At 33.8% G+C, this 22370-nt stretch overlaps 2 protein-coding genes and 2 pseudogenes across 2 annotated transcripts; all 4 read left to right on the top strand.

The window, feature by feature from the left end:
* Positions 1–18277, top strand: part of LOC107136073 — a 31918-nt pseudogene extending 13641 nt beyond the window's left edge.
* LOC107136021 (olfactory receptor 5K3-like) lies at positions 4897–5868 on the top strand. The gene has a single exon (XM_015478261.1). The coding sequence runs from the start codon at positions 4897–4899 to the stop codon at positions 5866–5868; it is 972 nt and encodes a 323-aa protein (XP_015333747.1).
* On the top strand, positions 7542–8164 carry LOC107136207 (annotated as a pseudogene).
* On the top strand, positions 12996–13937 carry LOC107136206 (olfactory receptor 5K3-like). Its single transcript, XM_015478399.1, has one exon. It carries the CDS (start codon positions 12996–12998, stop codon positions 13935–13937), a length of 942 nt encoding a protein of 313 aa, XP_015333885.1.
* Positions 18278–22370: the final 4093 nt, after the last annotated feature.

The following is a 22370-nucleotide window of genomic DNA, read 5'->3' as shown; positions in this document are numbered from 1 at the left end:
ATTTGACTATTTGAAGAAAGGGATAAAATATATTAGTGGCAGTATTTTATAGATTAATACATTTGTTATTAAATATTTTTAATGTAGCCTGAGAAATTAGGTGATAAATGTCCTAAAAATTTATATCATTCATGGAAGAGGAGAGTAGAAGTGATAACTAAAGCCTGGGAATGATAGGGAGAGGGGACAAAGGACACTTGCACAACATTAACCAAAACATGGATAGTTTGAATAAGATATCGTGTTCTATACTACCATGGGAAACTATAGGTTACTACAACTTATAATAATTTTTTCAAAATGAGAAGAGTTCATAGGCTGGCCGCACAAGGAAATGATAAGTGTTTAAGATGAAAATGATGCTGAGCACAGTGGTGCATGCCTATAATCCCAGTGGTTGAGACAGGAGGATCACAAGTTTTAAACCAGCCATAGCAATTTAGTGAGGTGCTAAGCAGCTCAGTGAGACCCTGTCTCTAAATTAAATACAAAAATTACCTGGGATGTGGTTCAGTGGTTAAGTGCTCTTGAGTTCAATCATATGTACAAAAAAAGTAAAATAAAATCAACATTGTAATTACTCCGATTTGATATCTACACAGTATATATATGTATCAACATAGTCCACTGTGCCTATTTAAACTTAGCATTTATCAGTTAAACATAAATTTTAAAATAAAAATTAGACAGTAAAATAAAGATCTCCTTGAACAAACTAATATTTCAAAAATAATAAGCCATATATAATCAATTTTTTCAAATATTATATTTCTATTATTTCAGTATTTGTAGTATACAAGTAATAAAACATGTTGTAGATTTCATATATAAAATGTGATTTTCATACCACTTTTCACACAATCTTCTTTTATAATTCTATATTCTGTAACATAGCTGATATTTTAGTATACTGTGAGCATCTAATTCAAAGAAGAATATGCATCTAATTAAAGTATTTTCTACATAATTTTATGATACGAGTATATAGACAAGTTGTTTGCAACCTCTCTTTTATTGAAGCCACAAGCAGATAGATGACCATTGAAACTCTAAAGTAGATGAGATAGATAATCAAGAAAATGTTCTGCAATGAAAGAAGATGGAGGGCAAGGACAGAGCCCATAGAACACAGCATCATAAAGGGAAAGGGAAAAATAGGATCTTGTGTAAAAGATGGGGAACAACAAGCTGGGCCCATTAGAATTATCACAGAAGGAAGAAATGAGGAGACTTCCAGTATTACCAAATTCTATAGCTTGGTGAAGAAATTAATCAGATGTTGGATGTTGTTTGGAATGACATTTAAAGTTGGTTGTGATCTTGCCAGAAAGAAGTTTTAGTGAAATGGTGGAGACAGAAGACTAAAAAGGGAAGGGGCCCAGTAGGACATTTTCCACTTTAACTCACTATTCCCCCTATTTCACTCCTAAGTGTCCCTTTAAATCATATGTGTACACTTCAGCGAACCTACCTTGCTATCCAGTTTTTTATTAATTTTGTTCTTTCAAACTTCCAGGCTTTTGTCATGAGGTTCCTTGAGATACTTTTCATGTTTTATGCCTACTATAATTGTATTTATCCTGCAAGGTTTGTGTGAATGACATTTCTTCTGAGAAATGTTTCTTTATTCCTACAGGTGAACATTCTTCCAAGTTTTCCCTCTCTATGTCTATATAATGTGTGTACTTTACGATGACTCACAGCCTGGATTGTGTTTTACTTGGAAACTGATATATTGTTCTCTCCAAGTAAATTGTGAGTTCCTTTTCTGAAGTCATGTCTCCAATACAGGAAGTTTCATCTACACACTGCTCATACACAGTGACCTCTATACTATCATTATGTCCAGCACCCTAATATATTTTAACCACCAAGGAAATTAATATCTATTAAGAATTAGCTCAGTATCTACCAAAGAGCCTAGAGAAATATAAAATAATACCTCTCTTTAATACGGAGTTATACAATCAAGAGAAATACAAGTCACACCTGATTAAGTAGAAATTGTTGTATAAAGACAGAAAAATACCATTAAATCAAGAAGAGAAAAGACAATCTGATTACAAAGACCAGAAAAATTTCTCATGGAGGAGTTCATGTTTGAGCTTGAGGATGAGCAGGATAGAAATGGAAAGAGAGGGAGATGTTACTCTAAGCAAGAAAAAGCCTGCCATCGAATTAACTGAAGCAGATACACAAGGAACAGGGAATGATGGTCATGGCCTCCTTTCCTGAGGTGCTGAGCAAAAACAAGGTGGAAGATGCAGACAGACTGCAGAGTATCTGCAACCCCCAAATAGGGAAAATTTTGTCTGACAAACAATGAGGTGCTGTTATAAATTCATGAGCAGGAAAATATCATTTTTAAAATTCATTTAACAAATAATGAGTACTAGAAAATGCCAGAGGGCTGGAAATTGAGGATTGGACTTATCAAAGAAATCTCTTCTTGCTAAGTCAATGTGTCAATAGTAAGGAAGGCAATGAAGTGATCATTCATAGATGTGCTGACAGATGCATTTTAGTGAATGTGACCAGTGGTATATAAACAGCATCATAAGAAAGGTAAGAACCCAAAACACAAGAAAATAGTCAGAGAAATTTGTATACAGGACCAATAATAAAATCAAATATCCACTGAGTGCATTAGAGGATATGGGCATAAATTCAAGTCACAAAGTAAAGAAGTTGATGATTTTCATTGAAACTGAGAAATCTTCTAGTCTCCACTCCAAAATTATTTTTTTCATAATCCACATTAACTCCACATTTGCACAAGGTCCAAAATAGCCTGAGAAATTTATTTGTTGTTTTGTATTTTCTGGATAGAACGGTGAAAAAAATTGTAAAAAATAAATCAGTTATATACAAACCAACAAGATGATTATCAGACCTTAATGACTGTCACTTATGTTTACCTCAGTGTCTCACAAGACACTTTTAATGAATTTCAAGTGGCTTATATGTTTTTAGGACGTAATATCTCCATAGAAATACACTGATGTCATTTCAGGAAAATCCCTTCAGTATTTGATGGAAAAATATAATTTGGCAGTATAAGGGATATAAGTATTAACTCTGACTAGGTAGTCTGTGAGATTTTTTTCCTCTTAATCCCAAATGCTTTAGCAAGAATATATATTATACACACACACATATTTCTAAATTCAGAGATCTTGATGATAAAGCAAACTCGGTGAAATCTAGATAAGACAAATATTCAAACTTATTTTTACTTTTAATACTAGCAAGCAAGAATATTTACTTCCTTAAAAGATTTATAATTTTTTTATAGTTTATATATTTTATCCCCTTTTTTATTTTAGATGTTAGCAAAATTGGTAATGGAAACTAGGATGAGGTGCAACAGAAAAGTGTAATTCATCTGACTTCCTGATTACAAGATATAATTTTAAAATATGCAGGTAAGATCCAAAAAATTCATTGAAAAATAAATACATGTATGCTGAAAGTTATTTATATTTAATTGATTATATGGCTATTTATATTTAAAATTTTAGAGTAAGCAAATTTTTACAATCTTCATTTTGATGTTTTTAATCATGAAGATACAACCCATTTTAACCTTAGGATTTATGATTTTATTTGTCATTTAATGTATCCTGATGGATCAATAGGTAATAAGACTAAATAGTTTCTTAAAGCAAATGGAAAGGATTCTCTTTTAATAAGTATTAAAAACAAAGAAGCATTTAAATGATTCGTGTTTTATTAGCATTTATCTACTTTAATACAGTAGACAATCATATAATTTCCTGAGGAAAAAGAAAAACAGTAGAAAAGAATTAAATTAGATAACAGATATGTAAGATTCTTAACTTTATCATTTAAAGAATTTCCTTGTAAAACTTTCTTCATAGTTAACATTCCTCCAAGTGAAGAGACCAAGAGGTCACTAAGTCTTATTAGGAGGATACCGAAAACAATGTCACCCATTCCAGGTCACAGGGCAGAGATAGGTTTGAAATTAATTGTACTTTCATTCCATAATATTGTAGGGTTCCTTGCAGAGATGTGCGTAACAACTAGTCTCAAAATTATTGTAATAGAAAATTGTTCAGATACATGTAAAAAAACAGCAAATATAAATTATACATGAAAAATTACAGATAATATGGGTATAGAAAACATTCTCTGCATTCAGAAAATGAGATTGGGTTGTCCTGGGACACTTGCTTAAAATTTCATGAAGTATATTGAGTATTAACTATGATTTACAAAAAAAAGAAGAATTTGAATATATAGAAAGAATCAATAAGATTAATAAAATAGAGTCAATGTTCATGAAAAATGTTGTAACAATATGAAAGTGATGAAAATTGATACTCTGTGGACAATTATCTATTTAGCTTTCTATGGCAGTTTTCTATGAGACAAATAGTGACTTCTTTAGCTCCTAGTGACCTTTGCATAATATCTAATATATAACAGTAACATATGGGTAATATGCTTTCTAAAAACATTTGATCATCTAAGAAAACATATAAATTTCTTCTAATTAAAAAAATATATATTATAAAAAAGATGATTGTGAACTCATTTTAGAGGTCTCAAAAAGTATGAAACTGAATTACTGTGAAACAATTATCAAATATTGGTACCCAAAGCTTATGCTATCATTGTAGAAATTCATAAAGATAAAACACTTCCACTTCACCTGTCACAACATCCTTGTGAATGTGGAGAGTCACAGCTTGAGATCATAGATATTGAAAATTTATGAGAACAAAAACCTCTAGAAGTAAATATAGTTGTAATTTATAAATAGCAAGAGATGCTTGAAAAACTCTTCTGTTATAAAAACGCTGGGAAATTTTGTGCATTTAATTAGAGTCTTATATCTCAACAATTACTATTTCAACAGACAAGATAGAGATGACTAAGGAAAACCACTCAATGACAACTGAATTTGTCCTTATGGGATTCACAGATAACCCAGACATGAAGACTCTTCTGTTTGTGGTGTTCTTTGCCATCTATCTGGTCACCATGGTGGGGAATCTAGGGTTGGTGACCTTGATTTACATGGAGCGCCGTCTTCACACACCAATGTACATCTTCCTGGGCAACCTGGCTCTCATGGATTCCTGCTGTTCCTGTGCCATCACTCCCAAGATGTTACAGAACTTCTTTTCTGAGGACAGAAGGATTTCCCTCTATGAATGCATGGTACAATTTTATTTTCTCTCTCTTGCTGAAACTACAGACTGCTTTCTTCTGGCAGCAATGGCTTATGACCGCTATGTGGCCATATGCAGACCGCTGCAGTACCACACCATGATGTCAATGGAACTCTGCATTCAGATGACCTCAGGAGCCTACATAGGTGGAGTTCTGCATCCTATGATTGAAGTAGGACTTTTGTTGAGGTTAACTTTCTGTAGGTCTCATCAAATCAATCACTTCTTTTGTGATGTTCTTCCATTATACAGACTCTCCTGTGTTGATCCGTATATCAATGAATTAATGGTACTTATCTTGGCAGGGTCATTTCTTATCTTTACTATTACTATTGTTTTAATCTCCTATTTTTATATTCTTTTCACTATATTCACAATGAAATCCAAAAAAGGAAGAGGAAAAGCTTTATCTACCTGTGCATCCCATTTCCTCTCTGTGTCAATATTCTATGGTTCTCTGCTCTTTACGTATGCTCAACCAAGTTCAGTCAATGAAGGTGAGAAAGATATACCTGTAGCTATTTTTTATACTCTAATCATTCCTTTATTAAACCCTTTTATTTATAGTCTAAGAAACAAGGAAGTAACAAATGTCATTAAAAGAATTATCAATAAGAGACAATTTTGTAACCTTCTGAAACAAGTATCATCTCCCTTGGAAAATTGATTTCAACTTGATAATACATTTTCTAATCCTACATATACTGGGAAAGTGAAAATGAGAGGTCATCCTAAAATGTAATTGAAAATCTAAGATAGTAATATCCAACAGGAGTGGGCTAAATAATTATTTATCAGTGTCAAAGCCCAATTAATCACAATTTTTAAAAAATCCAATGCATTCTAATAATAAAACCAAAATATATGTCTTTTCCATTTAATACTGTTGGCACATTCCTTGAGTCCTAAAATATAATCTTATAACCACAGGCTATTTCTGGTTGACAAATGTTAATCTTTCCATAAGCAACTCCATCTGTGGGAAGTAAATTGTGTTTGAATTTGATTTTCAATTAGTTCTTTCCTGAGATTGTTTCTGAATACATATTCATGCAGACTACTTATTACCTAACCAAGTATATTTTCATAATTAATTCTCAGTTAATTTTACTCTCCAATTCTCTGAAACAGAACTATCTATCTATCCATCTATCTATCTATCTATACATACATATATATAATATACATATACACACACATAGTGATTTATCAACTTGTAATTTAAAACAATATGTATATTAATATTTGATGTAGCTTTTTATTTCCACCACATATGGCAATGTAATTAGTGAAAATATCAATTAAATCAAGCTTTTTCTTCCTGATACCATTACCTGTTTTGCTGTTCATTTGGAGTACCAAAACATGAACTGATTCCAATGAAAAGTATTGATATGTTCACAGCATTAACAAAAGATGGAGATGTTGTGCAAGTATTAATCTGGCATAAAAGTAGTTAAATGCTAATTCTCTAAACAAAAATATTTACTCAACAATTAAAAGTACAAATACCAAGAAAAATAATTTACTAAAATGTACTAACTGCTAGACACTAAGTAAAATATTACATATATATTTTCTATGAACAATTTAGGCCTACTTTATTTCACCTTTTTTCAATGAGAACCTTATGTATTGATACGCTGAGTAACTTGACCATGCTCATCTTGCTAAATCACAGGGATATGGACTTTGAATCAATACTGCCTTTTCTTTACATGCTTGATGGTTCAGAAAATGGATATTATATTACCTGAGGTCTTTAGTTATTAAGAAACATCAGAATAAACTACATTTAAAGGGAAAAAATTTGATCATTGGAGCAAAACAGAAATTAGCATGCCCAGAACCAATTTTTATGGAAATAAGTGTGTCACTTGGAGGGGGAAGAGGGGTAATCAATGGAACAGAGCCAACAAAGTGGCAAAGTTGGAGACGTTCTTGGTTGGGTAGTAAGGGTGGATGAGGATCAGAAAATTAAAAACCTGAAATGCTGCTTGAAGAAATTTGAATTTATTTAGAACCATCACACATGTCTTCCTAACATCAAGGTAATATGATTTCATTTTTCAGAAAACTGATCTGGTAATTGATTGGAGAGAAAGGAATGAGACTAACACCAGCATTCACACATTAAGTGATGAGAGTGGAACTTGAGGATAGTCTCAGAAAGGACAGGACACACGTATAAATAACATTTCAAAGAAACGTTTCAAAGAAAAACGTTTCAAAGAAAAAATTATAAATTGCTACTATTGGGAAATAAAATGAACGACTAGCCTCTTCCTGCATCAACTATTTCACATTTGATTCCTGAGGACCCTGTGTCATCACTCCCAAATGTTAGAGAATATTTTCTGAGAACAGAAGGATTCCCTCTATGAATGCATGGAACAATTTTATTTTCTCTGTCTTGCTGAGCCTGCAGACTGCTTTCTTCTGGCAGCAATGGCCTATGACTGCTACGTGGCCATATGCAGCCCCCTGTAGTACTACACCCTGATGTCAAAGAAACTCTACATTCACATGAATACAGGAACTTTCAGAGCTAGTAATGTGCATTCTATGATTCATGTAGGACTTCTGTTAAGGCTAACTTTTTGCAAGTCTCATCAAATTGATCAACATTTTGGTCATATCTTTCCATTTTATAGAAACCCCTATATAGACCCTTTTGTTAATGGAATAGTGATATATATTTTAATGCCAATCCAAATATTTACCATTTACACTGTATTGATTTCCTATCTGTACATTATTTTGACAATTTTTGAAGTTAAATATAAGAAGGGTAGAACATTTTCTACCCTTGCATCTCACCCTCAGTCTTAATATTTTACATTTTTCATCTCATATATATTTGTCTCTTTGAATAAAGGGGTAAAGATATAACAGTGACAGTATTTTATAGGATAATGAATTGAATGTTATTGAATCTTCTCATATGTAGCCTTAGAAATTAGGTGATAAAATGTCCTAAAAAATGATGTCATAGAAGAGGAGAATAGAATAGTGATGACTAATTCTTAGGAATGATGGATTAAAAAAGCTTGAAAGAGAAAGATTAATTTTAAAAAACTGGGGTAGGTATCATGAGGTTTCTTGAGATACTTTTCACAATGTTAACCAAAACACAGTTAGATAGTTGGAATAAGATATAGTGTTCTACAGCACAGTGGGAAACTATAGCTTACCACAACTCAATATTTTTTTCTAAATGTGAAGATCTCATACACTGCAAGCACAAGAAAAAGATAAATGATTAAGGAGATATAAATAGTAATTATCTGATTTGATAGCTACACAATTTATAAATATATCAACATATCCCACTATGTCCTATAACTATTTAAAGTTATTATTGGCCAGTTAAAGAATTTTTTTTAAAAGTTAGAAAGTAAAATAAAAATATTCTTGAGAATTTATGATACTAATTTTTCAAAAATAATAAGTCACATAAAGTCAATTTTTCAAATATTATATATGTATTATTTCAGTTATTAGTAGTATAGAAGTAATAAAACATGTTGTAAATTTCACATGTAAGTCGTGATTTTCACACTGTTTTTAATTCAACCTTCTTTTACGGTTCCAGTTCTATGTTCTGTAACATAGCTAATATTTTAGTATACTGTGAGCATCTAATTCAAAGAAGAATATACATCTAATTAAAATATTTTCTACATAATTTTATGATACGAGTATATAGACAAGTTGTTTGCAACCTCTCTTTTACTTAAGCCACAGGCAGATAGATGATCATTGAAACTCTAAAGAAGATGAGATAGATAATCAAGGAAATGTTCTACAGTGAAAGAAGATGGAGGACAAGGGCAGAGCCCATAGAACACAGCATCATAAAGGGCAAAGGGAGAAACAGGATCTAATGTAAAAGACAGGATGGAACAATCAGAAATTTGGGCCCATTAGAATTATCACAGAAGGAAGAGGTGAGGTGACTTCCGGTATTACCAAATTCTATAGCTTGGTGAAGAAATTAATCAGATGTTGTTTGGAATGACATTTAAAGTTGATTGTGATCTTGCCAGAAAGAAGTTTTAGTGAAATGGTGGAGACAGAAGACTAAAAAGGGAAGGGGCCCAGTAGGACATTTTTAAATTTAACTCACTATTCCCGCTGTTTCACTTCTAAGTGTCCCTTTATATCATATGTGTACACTTTAGCCAACCTACTTTACTATCCAATTTTTTATTAATCTTGCTCTTTTAAACTTCCAGGCTTGAAAGAGCAAGATTAATAAAATAATGGGTAGGTATCATGAGATTTCTTGAGATACTTTTTTCATGTTCTCTGCCTAGTATAACCCTATTTATCACGTGAATGACATTTCTTCTGAGAAATCTTTCTATATTCCTCCAAGTTCTTCCTCTCTATGTCTATATAGTGTGTGTATTTATTGATGATTCACAGCCTGGATCATGTTCTACTTAGAAACCAGTATGTTGTTCTCTCCAAGTAAATTACAAGCTCCTTATTAGAAGCCATTTCTCCAGTCTTACATACTGCTCACACACAGTGACCTCTCTACCTATCATCATATCCAGCACCCTCATCTATTTTATCCATAAAGAAAATTAATTTTGATTGAGAATTAGCTCAGGTTGTGGCAAAGAGCCTAAAGAAATATAAAATGATCCATGACCATATGTGTCTTTAACACAGAGTTACCCAATCAAGAGAAATACAAGTCACACCTTATTAAGTAGAAATTATTGTATAATGAGAGAAAAGCACAATTAAGGCAAGAAGAGAAAAAGACAATCCAATTACAAAGACCAGGGAAATATCTCATGGAGGAGTTCATGTCTGAGCTCAAAGACGTACACAAGTAAAATGGAAAAAGAGGGAGATGTTACTCTAAGTAAGGGAAACCTTGCCATCAAATTAACTGAAGTGGGCGCACAAAGAAAATGCAAGTGATGTACACGGCCGTCTTCCTGAGGTGCACAGGAGAAGCAAGATGATAAGATGCAGACATATGAGTATTCGGAACTCCAAAATACAGAACACTGATAACGGCTTGAAAAGTGATGGGGTTCTGTTATGAATTCTTGAGCAGGAAAACAACATTTATTTGATTCATTGTGCAAATAAGAAGCACTAGAAAATGCCAGACACTATTGAGAGTGCTGGAAGTACAGGTTAGACATAGCAAAGAAATCCCTTCCTGCTAAGTCACTGTGTAAACAGTGGGGAAGGGGAAGAAGTGACCAATTATAGATGTACCTACAAAGGGATACATTTTAATGAAGAGTGATTAGTGATATGAAAATTTTTTTAAAAAAACATAATAAAGTAAAGGGCAGCTGGTGGGGGGAAAAAAAGAAAGAAAAGATAATAGTCTTAGTAATTTGTGCTGAGGAAGAACAATAAAATCAAATTTCCACTGTGTACATTATAGGATATGGGGATAAATTCAACTCACATAGTAAAGAAGTTGGTGACCCTTGCTGAACCAGATAATATTCTAATTTCATCTACAAATGCCAAACTTTTTCATAGACTATATTAATTCCACTTCCTCCAGAAAGTGGACAAACAAGCCTGCGACAGGCTTTTCTACCTGTTCTACATCTTGTGAGCAGCATGGTGAAGAGAACTGTGTAAATTAAGATGCTATGTAGAAAAAAAATCAGCATGATAATCATCAAAGAGACTTTAGTGAATATCAATTTCTTTAACTGCATTGTCTCACAGTATGTCTTTAATTGATTTCATGTGGTTTGCATGCTTTTAGAACTTAATGTCTCCAAAGAAATACACTGACATCAGTGTAGGAAATCCCTTCAGGATTTGATGGAAAATTTTAACTTGGCACTGTAAGAAAATATTATTAACATTGACCCTTACGTAGTGTCTGAAATGCTAACTTTCTAATCCCAAATGCTTTAACAAGAATATGCATATATATATTCTTAAATTCTGATCCATTCAGGGTAAAGCAAATCACGCACTTTTTAGAAGTTCTCCTTAGTGAAATTTAGGTAAAATAAGTATTCACATTTATTTTCACCTTTAATGTTAGCAACTATAAATATTTACTACCTGAAATGTTTACCATTTCCTATTATTTCTATTTTTAATTGCTTTCTCATCTCTCTCTCAAAATCAAATAGTCTTATGAACTAGTATGATGTACAATACTCTGATTCATCTGACTTTCTGATTTTAACATAGAATTTCAAGAGTAAGTCAGAAAGAAAAACCTCTTATATAGTTGAGGCATTTACATTGAAAATGATTTATGATTTAACTAATTCCATGTCTTGCTTACTTTTAATATTTTTGAGCAAACTAATTTATACCACCTTCTCTTTAATGTCCTGATTATAGAAATACATGATTTGATCATAGTTTATATGATTAGATTTGTCTGTCACCATGTCCTAAGAGACCACTAAGTAATGGGAGGAAATAAGTTTTAAAGCAAAGCAGAATTTGAAAGGGATTTAAAGGGATTTTGCCTTTTCTGAGAGAGAGAGAAAAAAAAAAAAACAAGTATATAGGTGAATCTGTTTTGATTAAATTTATATTCAATACATTTAACTTTATATTTGATCAACATGAGTTTCTGATTCTTAGGAAATAGTTGACTTAGATAAAAGATACACATCTTAATTCCTTTATATGAAGATTTTAAAATTTTTCCATGTGGACTCTTTTTCAAAGCTAATAGTCTAATTATGCAAAGGCAAAGGGATTAATAAGGATCATAACCAGGAAACTGAAAACAAGATAACCTATACCAAGTGAAAGGGTTGAGCTTGCAGTGGACTTAACTCAGTCGATAGCATTTTATAGCTCCTTTAAGAAGTATGCAATAACTAACCTCAAAATGATTATAATGTAATCAGGAAATTGTTCAAATACATGTGAAAGGATAATGCCATATAACTCTCACTTGAAAAATGGAAGATTGTGTTGGGTAAGGAAGACATGATCCACAATTCAAAAAAAGAGGTCAGTGTGTTTGGGGATTTGGGCATACTCATTTAAAACTTTATAAGGTAGCACTGTATGTAAACTGCGCCTTACACAGAGAAAGAAGAGTTTATAATTTGTAAAAAATTATAATGGAAATATGTAATGGGATTTGTAGTACCCATTTTAGGCTTTACTGATCTTTGTGCCGTCTCTAACACATAAATTTAATATATGGGTAGCATACTTTAAAAAAATTCACTTGGAAGAATATGAAAAAATTGTTATCTCAGTAGAAAAAAACATGCATTTATGGTAAAATTGATATTAGATATATTTTATGGATCTTCAAAAAACTGACATAGGAATTATTTTGGAAAATGAACCTAATATGAGTATTGTAAATTTTATGCTGACATGCATAAATACTTGAAGCAAAACCTTTTTCCACTTTAACAATCTTCCTTGGATTTATCAAAATATCCTTGTCAATTTTGAGAGTCACAAATTGATATGACTCCCATGATGACTCTCCAGGAGAACACAATCCCATAGAACTAAGTGGGATTGTATACTATAGAGAGCAGAGGATGATAAACAAGAAATTTCTGTCTTTTATAAAAAGAATATTCAATGAGTGGCTCAGATTGTAGCTCAGTGTTAGAGCACTTGCTTAGTGTGAGGTACTGCATTAGATCCTCGAACCATGTAAAAATAAATAAATTAAATAAATGTATTTTGTACATTTACAACTAAAAAAAGGAAAAAAAGAGAAATATTCAATGAAAAATTATGTTCTCTCAATCAGAATCTTACATATCAACAACTGTTATTTCAATGGACAAGGTAGAGATGACTAAGGACAACCACTCCTTGACAACTGAATTTATCCTCATGGGATTTACAGATAACCCAAATCTGAAGACCTTTTTGTTTGTGGTGTTCTTTGCCATCTATCTGGTCACCATGGTGGGGAATCTAGGTTTGCTGGCCTTGATTTACATGGAGCGCCATCTTCACACACCAATGTACATTTTCCTGGGCAACCTGGCTCTCATGGATTCCTTGTGTTCCTGTGCTGTCACTCCCAAGACGCTAGAGAACTTCTTTTCTGAGGAAAGTAGGATGTCCCTCTATGAATGCATGGCACAGTTTTATTTTCTCTGTCTTGCTGAGACTACAGACTGCTTTCTTCTGGCAGCAATGGCCTATGACCGCTATGTGGCCATATGCAGACCACTGCAGTACCACACCCTGATGTCAAAGAAACTCTGCATTCAGATGACCACAGGAGCCTACACAGGTGGAAACCTGCATCCCATGGTTGAAGTAGGGCTTTTGTTAAGATTGTTTTTTTGTGGATCTCATAAAATCAATCACTTCTTTTGTGATGTCCTTCCATTATACAGACTCTCCTGTGTTGATCCTTATATCAATGAATTGATGTTATTTATCTTGGCAAGGTCAATTCTCATCTTTACTATTGCCATAGTTCTAATCTCTTATTTCTACATCCTTTTCACTATATTCACAATGAAATCCAAAAAGGGAAGGGGCAAAGCTCTATCTACTTGTGCCTCCCACTTTCTCTCTGTGTCAATATTCTATGGTTCTCTGCTCTTCCTGTATGCTCGATCAAGTACAGTTAATGAAGAGGATAAAGATATACTGGTTGCTATATTTTATACTCTAGTTGTTCCTTTGTTAAACCCTTTTGTTTATACTCTAAGAAATAAGGAAGTAATAAATATTATGAAAAGAATTCTGAAGAAAGACTTTTGTAATTCTCCATAACAAATAGAATCTCCCTTGAAAGATTTATTTCAACTTGACAATACTTTTTCTAAACCTATAAGTATGAGAAAGTGAAAAATAGCCACTTTACAAAGTTAAAATATTAATTGCATTTGAGTCAAATTTGTTTCAAAGGGAGAATTATGCAAAAATATATTTCAAGAGCAAATGTAGTGAGATCCATCAGGAGCAAATTCATAATATTCATGAGTGTCAGCATATAGTCACCCTGTTCAACAAAACCAACAAATGCTAAGGGGGAAAGTCAGTATTGTAAAAAATAGCCCTCACTTAATACTGTTGGCTAATTCCTCACATCCCAAAGCATAATTTTACAATCATGGGCATATCCAAGATCTCAAATATTAATTTTTCTTTAAGAAATATTATCTATGAGAAGTAAACTATTTATTTGAATTTTATTTTCAACTTGACTTTAGTTATTTCAAAGAATTATGTTTCAATATGTGTTTATATAGAATGTTTATTCTCTAATCAAGAATATTATTATAGATTAGATGTGAGATGTCCCCCAAAAGCTCATGTGTAGTAAAGTGCAAGAAGGTTTAGAGGTGTAATGATTGAGTTAGGAGAGCCTTAACCCAATCAGTGAATGAACCTCCTTATAGGCATTAACTGGGTCGTAACTGTAGGCAGGTAGGGTGTGATTAGAGAAGGGGGTCATTGGGAGCATACTTTTGAGGTATATATTTTGTATCTAGCTAATTGAGTCTCTCTCTCTCTCTCTCTCTCTCTCTCTCTCTCTCTCTCTCTCTCTCTCCTTCCTGGTAATGTCCTGAGTTACTCTGCTCCACTATACTCATTCTTTATTATATTCTACATTATTTCAAATCCTGAGAAATGAAGCCAGCCTTCAATGGACTGCGACCTCTGAAACCATGTGGCCCCAAAGTAAACTTTTCTCCATTAAAATTGTTCTTGTCAGGTCTTTTAGTCACAGCAACAACAACAACAATAAATCTGACCAAACAGATATTGGTACGAAGAAGTAGGGTCATTTCTGTCACTAAACTGACACTTAGTTCAGAAAATTTTGGAGCTTTTGGAAATTTGTGGGAGAAATTTTGAAAAGTTTAATGATGTCAGATGGAAAAGCCTTAGATTATTGTAAGTAGAGCTTAAGGGGGGATTCTGTGGAAGCTCAGAAGACCAGAATGCCAATAGGACCATCCCAAGTAAAGATAGGGCTCATGAGGTTTTGGAGAAGGAGGATTTTATTGGAAATTGGACTGGAAGCCATTCATGTTATCTTCTGGCTAAGAAGTTTTCTCCATTTGCCCATTTCCTGAGACTTTCTGTGAGGCTGATTTTAAAAGCAATAGACTTTAATCTGGCAGAAAAAAAAAATTCTAGGCAGCATAGTTTTCAGGTGGTGGCAGGGGTATTGCTGGTGGCTCTTAGTCAAGTTTATTGTAATACTCAGGAGCAGAAAGCAGAACAGAAAGATTTGAAAAGCTTAGACTTCAAAGGTGAGAATAAGACTGGATCTAAGGAAGTGGCAAATGTTAAAGACATTACTTCCATTTAAGAAATGCTAAAGAAACAATGCTAAGAAATGCTAAAAGAGACAATGGGAAAGATGGTTTAAGAGTTTCTGAGGAATTGGCAAGACCACACTCATTTCAGGATCCAGGGAATAAAAATTCCTTTGAGAAGAGACCAGTGGGGCAACCCTGCTTGCACAGGCCAGTTTAGGAAGTTTTTTCAACCTGTTCAGCCATCCAGGCTCTCGGAGACTGCTTCTCCAGGGTCCCTGGGGTCTTGGCTACTTAGCTCAAGATGCTGGCCGACCTTGGTAGTAACTACATGGTGCTGGTTCTTCAGGGTTGTGGGATACTGTGGTTAGGGGGTCATGGAGGCTTCCACCAAGAATTCAAAGGAAGGCCTGGAAGGTCCGGCAAATTGCAGCAGGGTCAGAGTCCCCATGGGCTGCCCCTGAGAGGGCAAAGAACGGAGATGTGAGGAGGAAGCCAAAGTGCAGTGGAGACACCCAAGAATAAGTAATGCCAGTACTGTAGAATGTCTATTATGTGTTATTATCATGTACCAATAGAAAATTATGCTATTTATAATGAACTCCTATCAATTTTAATTGCTCCATTAGTTTGCTTATTTGTTTATTACATAGGACAATGCAATTACTGAATCAATTGAATCAGGTTTTTTTTTTTAACTCCTTGATGTCATTATTTGTTTTCTTGGTCAATAGAAGTATGAAAATCCTGCTCTGATTCCAAAGAAAATTATTAATATGTTCATAACATTAACAAAAGATGGAGACACTGTTCAAGTTAAATGAGGCAAACAGTAGTGAAAATCCTAAATAACTGAAAAAAATATTAATTCTTCTAGTGAATGCACAACTAAAAAAAAATTCCTAAAATATACTGTCTGCTAGGCACCAAGCTGCACTTTTCATCTGTATTAACCCAGTAAAGAAATTTTTTTTTGTTTGCTTGTTTTTTATGCTGTCCTTGAATGAAAACTTCATGCATTGGTAAATTGAGTAGGTTGCCTAAGCTCAACCAGGTAGGTCAGAGGGTGCTAGAGGATGACTCAGTACTGCCTTCTTCTTCTTCTTTTTTTTTTTTCCACATGGAAGGAGACTTAGAAAACAAAGATTATATTGCTTGGTGTATCTGATTATTAAGCAACATGAAAAGTCACCTGTACATTTGTAGATGGCCAAAAAAAAAGGGGGTTGATAATTGGAGAGAAGTCGAAATTAGCATGACCAGAATCAATGTTTGTGGAAATGACTATGCACAACTGCACAGAACCCTCAGAGTACAAATAGCAGGAGAGAGTTCTTGGTGAGTTTGGGAAATAAAGATAAAGAGGAAGATATCACTGATAACCTTAAATGCCACATGAAGAAACCTAAATTTATTTAGAGGCATCAGACATTGTTGTCTCCCTGGAAGCACAGAAATATGATTATATCTTCCAGCAAATATACCAGGCAATTGGTTGGAAAGAGACTGACTTCAATAATTCACATACTAGTGATCAGAACAGAACTTGAACATAGACTAAGAAGGGACAGAGGGACACATATATGAAGATTTTAAAGAAAAATATATTGTAAATTTCTGCTATTAGAAAGTAAAATAAAATTCTAGCTTTTTCCATGCATTCACCATGTCATATATGATTTAATATTACTAGTGCACAAGCAGAGCCTGACATAATTGGAAATTCAGTAAATATTCCTTCAAAATACTTTCAATGGAATTATGCTAATAATTTATAATGGGTTCATTATTTTTATTTTTGAATGACTAAAACATTTTTGACCATTTAGTTTTAAAATCTAATATGTCAAATACTGGTAAATACAAACCTGCTTAAACCAAAACCTTTAAGGACTTAAATATGTTTTAAGAGGATAAATAAATGTAAAGACAGAAAAATTTGATGAACTCTGAATTGAATGGGGAGTGCACACACTATTTCCAAGAACATTGTCGGTTGCCAGAATTACATCCCTTGATTTCCTTTCCCTTTTCTGCTAATACTGTGATGTATGTTATGTATTTCTGCATTACCCACCCCTCATCTTAATAAACACTGATTCCTACATATCTGCTGGTGAAAGAATATGCAACTTATTTAAAGTGCATGAGAAAAAAAAAAGACATTTTTTTGGAAATTTCTGGAAAATGTGTTTCCTTTAAAGAACACTACCCCCCCCCCAAAAAAAAACATATATATATATATATATATATATATAGACAAGGGAGTGAGTCTCCTTCCATTTGTTCTAGAAACAGCCATCAGATAAATGAAGTTGGACGTGCAGAAGTATACCTGAGAGTTCCAGAGGAATAAGCCAGTGATTTATTTGTTGAGCTTTCTTTTGAGAGTCCACTGAAGGCAGTACCACCAGCTCTCTGTGCCCCATGGGGCTCTCCCATCCATTTTGATAAAGCTCACATACTGAGATAGAATACCAAGCAAGTTTATGCCATGTACAAGATTTATCTGAGCCATGGTGACCTCAAACACCCCCAATTTCTAACAATACAACATTTGGCAATCCTGTTCATTATGCTTGCAGCTAAAGTTAGCTGGAAGTCTTCTATCTGTTGCTGAGGAATGCGCTCAACACACAAGGGTCTCTGAGACTACTGAATTCTAACTGTGTAGATGAAGCTTCCACATTCAAATTTTTTGAGGTAATCCTCATTGATCCATTCCACAAAACTATTAAAAGGAATCCTGACACTCAGTGGATCACCAAATCAGTTCAAAAGCACAGGGACATATTCAGGATGACCCTGAAGGCTGTGAGATTCTTGGCTCTTACAAACAGCTAGGAGTTCTCCCACATTATTGGTGGTTCCATGCAGCTTAGAAAAAATACGATATGTTAGTATAATGTTCATAAACTTCATATCTAATAAACAACTTGGCCCAGTCATATCTGTTTAAAGGTGTCACTTTTCTGTTAAAACTATTCTACAAATTATTTCATGAATGTTTTGTCAATTTATGGAAATTAGAGTGCAATAATATTTGAAGATGCTTAGTGATGGTGTATTTTGTTTCTAATAAGATGAACATATTTGTCTTTATCTTATTAGATAGTTATATGTCAGTATTTAAACATGCTGTGTGGTATAATGGGTGGAAAATACATTTTGTGAAGAAGGAATGATGGAAATAGTCCTGTGTAATTGTTTGGTGCTTGTCATAAAACTTCATCTGGATGATGCGATGCTCCCTGGCTTACCTTAACATGGTTGGGTTTTGTTTGTTTGTTTTGGAGTTTGGGAAGTACTGACTTTTTAAATTGGATTGTGCTTAGGAATTCCTAGGAAGGGTGGATAAAGTCCTAATCCTGTGTCATGGTCATATGTAGAAAAATGTGAGCTCAACTAAAGCCCACATTTTAAAATTCAGTCCAGTGTTCCATTTGTGTAATGCTGCTTCTGAAAGTAAAATAGTTCCACAAATACTGCCATTTTCATGAGAATAACACTGTTTCAAGAAGTTTCTCTTACCAATGAAAGAAATCTAGGTAAATCTAAACAAAATTGCCTAAGACTCCACTGTCTTTAGGTAAACTCACACTAAGGGTGAAAGCTGTTTCAAACCTATGGATCCGTGTAATCTAGAATTCTGAATTTGTTGAACCAGAAATCACTAGCAATGTATATTATCATCTCTCTCTCTCTCTCTCTCTCTCTCTCTCTCACACACACACACACACACACACACACACACACCATGATTATTTAGCTTTATTCAGCTTTCAAAAAAGACGAAAGCCTCCCGCATGATAGGCCAGATAGCACATGATCAAGCATTTGAGCAGCATAGAAACAGCACAAGATCAATGATCAACATCCTAATTGTGTGGGAGGGTGGATGATTACTGAGTGTTCCTCTCTGAGATGGATTAAGAGAGTCCCCTCCTAAAAGTCATTAGCTAATATCTCTGAAGGTCACCTCCAACACATGAACCCCTAGACTGTGGCAACTTACTCAGTGGCAATTTACTCAGAACCTCTCCATAAAGGAAGACTGCTTCTTTTCTGTTTCAAAAATAATCTCCTTATTTTACTCTACCTTCCATTGTCCATCCGTCTCCTTCTTCAGACCTATGAAACAAACAAATTACATCTAAATGCTCTCAATACTATATCATATACTTAAAAATATAAAGGGGAAGACCTCACACTAAGTATTTTATTCTTACCAGAATAAAAGAAGATATGAATGAGAAAGATATGCATGAACATTCTTGGGAAGACATGTTTGGTATAAAGCTATGTGGATACCAAACAAATGGTTTCATTTGGGTTTAAACTGATGCATATGTGTGTGTGCATGTGTATGTAGTCTCTGATGGGGATAAGGGATGGTCAGAGTCCCTTGAAGTTTCTCAAAGAAAACTTTTCAATCCAAGGGGGTCACCCCTTTTTTTTCATATATCAGGGTATCTTGAAGAGTATGCCTTGAGAAATGTTCTTATGGTTCAGTACACAAATATAAGTATGCAGCATATATACAATATATTTTATATTAATTTTACATATATTTATCATTTATACATATGTATATAGCAAAAATTTTCTTTTACTTTATTTGCTTAGTCAATGATGTGGAAAAATAAACTGTGAAAACAATTACTTCTACCAAATTAAAAAGTTAGAGGAGCCATAATGGAAGCTTTGTTTCTTTAGTGTATCAAACTATGTTATTTGAATGTCATAAAACAAACATGCTACTATTACCTTTAAAAAATGTGGGATCCTCCTTTCTGTTTATCAAGTCTTCTGTCCTTTCTGATAAATATGTCATTATTTTTTGTTTTGTGTACCTGGTTTGTAAATTTCAGCTTTTGCAAGTTTAGTGGTGATGGAAGATATTCAGTTTTCTAGAGTAGAGTCAATAATAATCTGGTAAGAAGGGGACTCTATTTTTTCCTCCTCTTGAGGTCCAGGAAATCCTGGTTCAAGTGCCTTTCTGCTTGTAATATTGACAAGTGTCTAGATCAATGGCAGCCTGTGATTCTGCAGCATACCATGAGTCAAAAATTTCAGACTATCTAATTGTTTAAATTGCAATGCCATGAGCTGCCATTCTATGAATACAAACCTTTTTAATATGTTATGTTCAGAAGCAGGGCTAAAGTGTAAGGAGCTCAGATATGTTAACATTTTTCTGATTAATATTATTTTTCTGAAATATATCCTGGAGTTCTAGCCTGGGACCATTTTTTAAATCTGTGGACCCAGCAGGAAAACTATCTGCTAAATCAGTTCCAGCCCCAAGTACTCCTCCCATGTTATGTATGATAGATGGTAATAGTTAGCCATTGTTTCCTTCCAAATTGTGTAAACATTTGAATGCATGACCAAACAGTTTTGGTGAGACAGATATGAGACATGGCTCCTAGAATATTTTTCTATATCTCTCTTAGTCTCTGATGGGAGTAAGGGATGGTCTGAGTCCCTTGAAGTTTCTCAGAGATGACATTTCAATCCAAGGTGGTCACCCCCTTTTTTTCATATATCAGGGTATTCTGGAGAGTATGTCTTGAGAAATATTCTCATGGTTCAGTAAATAGTTTCCCTATCCTTCTTGGATCAGAAGAGCCTTAGCATATAATTTGGATTAAGATCAATAATATTAAAATATGTGATTTCTTCTGTAGCTTTGCTTGTGAATAGGTACCAGTTATACCCTGAGATTAATCTGCAGGAGATGGTGAGTTTTACAGTTACAGGGAATCCAGGGAGCTGGAGGTATGGCACATGAAGGACATTCTGGGATAAATTAATATAAAAAAGGGCTAGGAAAAGAGTATGTCATAGGTGAGTGATTGGGGCTCCAGGAAGTTTACAGGATTAGAGGAAATTATTTTTCTGAAGATGCTGTTCAACAGCCTCCATAACTACAGATTAGAATTATCCATTGTTCAGATTCTTAATACCAAGTGCAATAAATTGAAATTTCTGCATCCCAAATTTTTCTTCCTTTTTTCTCTTGGACTCTCTTCATAGAGGTTAATTTGTGATATCCTAGCAGCCCCAAAGGAGCCTTGTACATTGTAGCTCAAGAAAGTTTTCACAGGCTGGGGATGTGGCTCAAGCGGTAGCGCGCTCGCCTGGCATGCGTGTGGCCCCGGTTCGATCCTCAGCACCACACACAAACAAAGATGTTGTGTCCACCGAAAACTAAAAACAATAAATAAATATTAAAATTCTCTCTCTCTCTCTCTCTCTCTCTCTCTCTCTTAAAAAAAAGAAAGTTTTCACTATAGTTACTCTAGGAAGAAAAACAGAAATATTAGGGTCATAGTGGCAAAGTACATAGTTAGGAATTTGACCCAATGTTTTTAGTTTATTGCATAGTTCCCATGAAAGAAAGAAGATCCTATATGGAGAATAGAAAGACCTCCCAGAGAGCCAGAAAGAAGGGCTTCTAACCAAGGAGTCAGGGAACTATAATACCTACTCAGAAAAAGGAGCAAAAACCTTCTGGACCAGGAAATACTTTAGTATTTTTCACTATAGCTAAGAAATGAAAACCATCTAGGTGTTCATCAATTGATAAATAGATAAATTGTTACACAAACACAATGTAATACTACTCTTCCATTAAAAAAAAAGAAATCCTGTAATTTCTGACATGAATAGAGCCTGAAGTCATTAAGAAGCCAAATTATATATTTTTAAAAATAACTTACATAATTCTTCTCTCTTTTGTTTTTGAAAATACTTGTCTTCTTTGCCTAACTATGCCTGCATTCTGTCATGGAATGCATATTCCTAATTGAAATCCTGTGCTCATCCCTAAATAAAATGTTTTCTTTTGTGATAGTCACTTTCCCTGTTTATATTTATGTTGGTCTCTGTAATTTGATTTGCTTGTACTGTTTCTGTGTAGATTTAGAATTAA

The sequence above is a fragment of the Marmota marmota genome, unplaced genomic scaffold (assembly GCF_001458135.2).
Source record: "Marmota marmota marmota unplaced genomic scaffold, marMar, whole genome shotgun sequence".
NCBI lineage: Eukaryota > Metazoa > Chordata > Mammalia > Rodentia > Sciuridae > Marmota > Marmota marmota.
Note: the sequence above shows the minus strand (reverse complement) of the source record. Positions and strands in the feature narration are given on the sequence as shown.

Excerpts from the sequence above, each read along its gene's own strand:
- LOC107136021 (XM_015478261.1), top strand. The coding sequence starts at position 4,897 with ATGACTAAGGAAAACCACTCAATGACAACTGAATTTGTCCTTATGGGA.
- LOC107136206 (XM_015478399.1), top strand. The coding sequence starts at position 12,996 with ATGACTAAGGACAACCACTCCTTGACAACTGAATTTATCCTCATGGGA.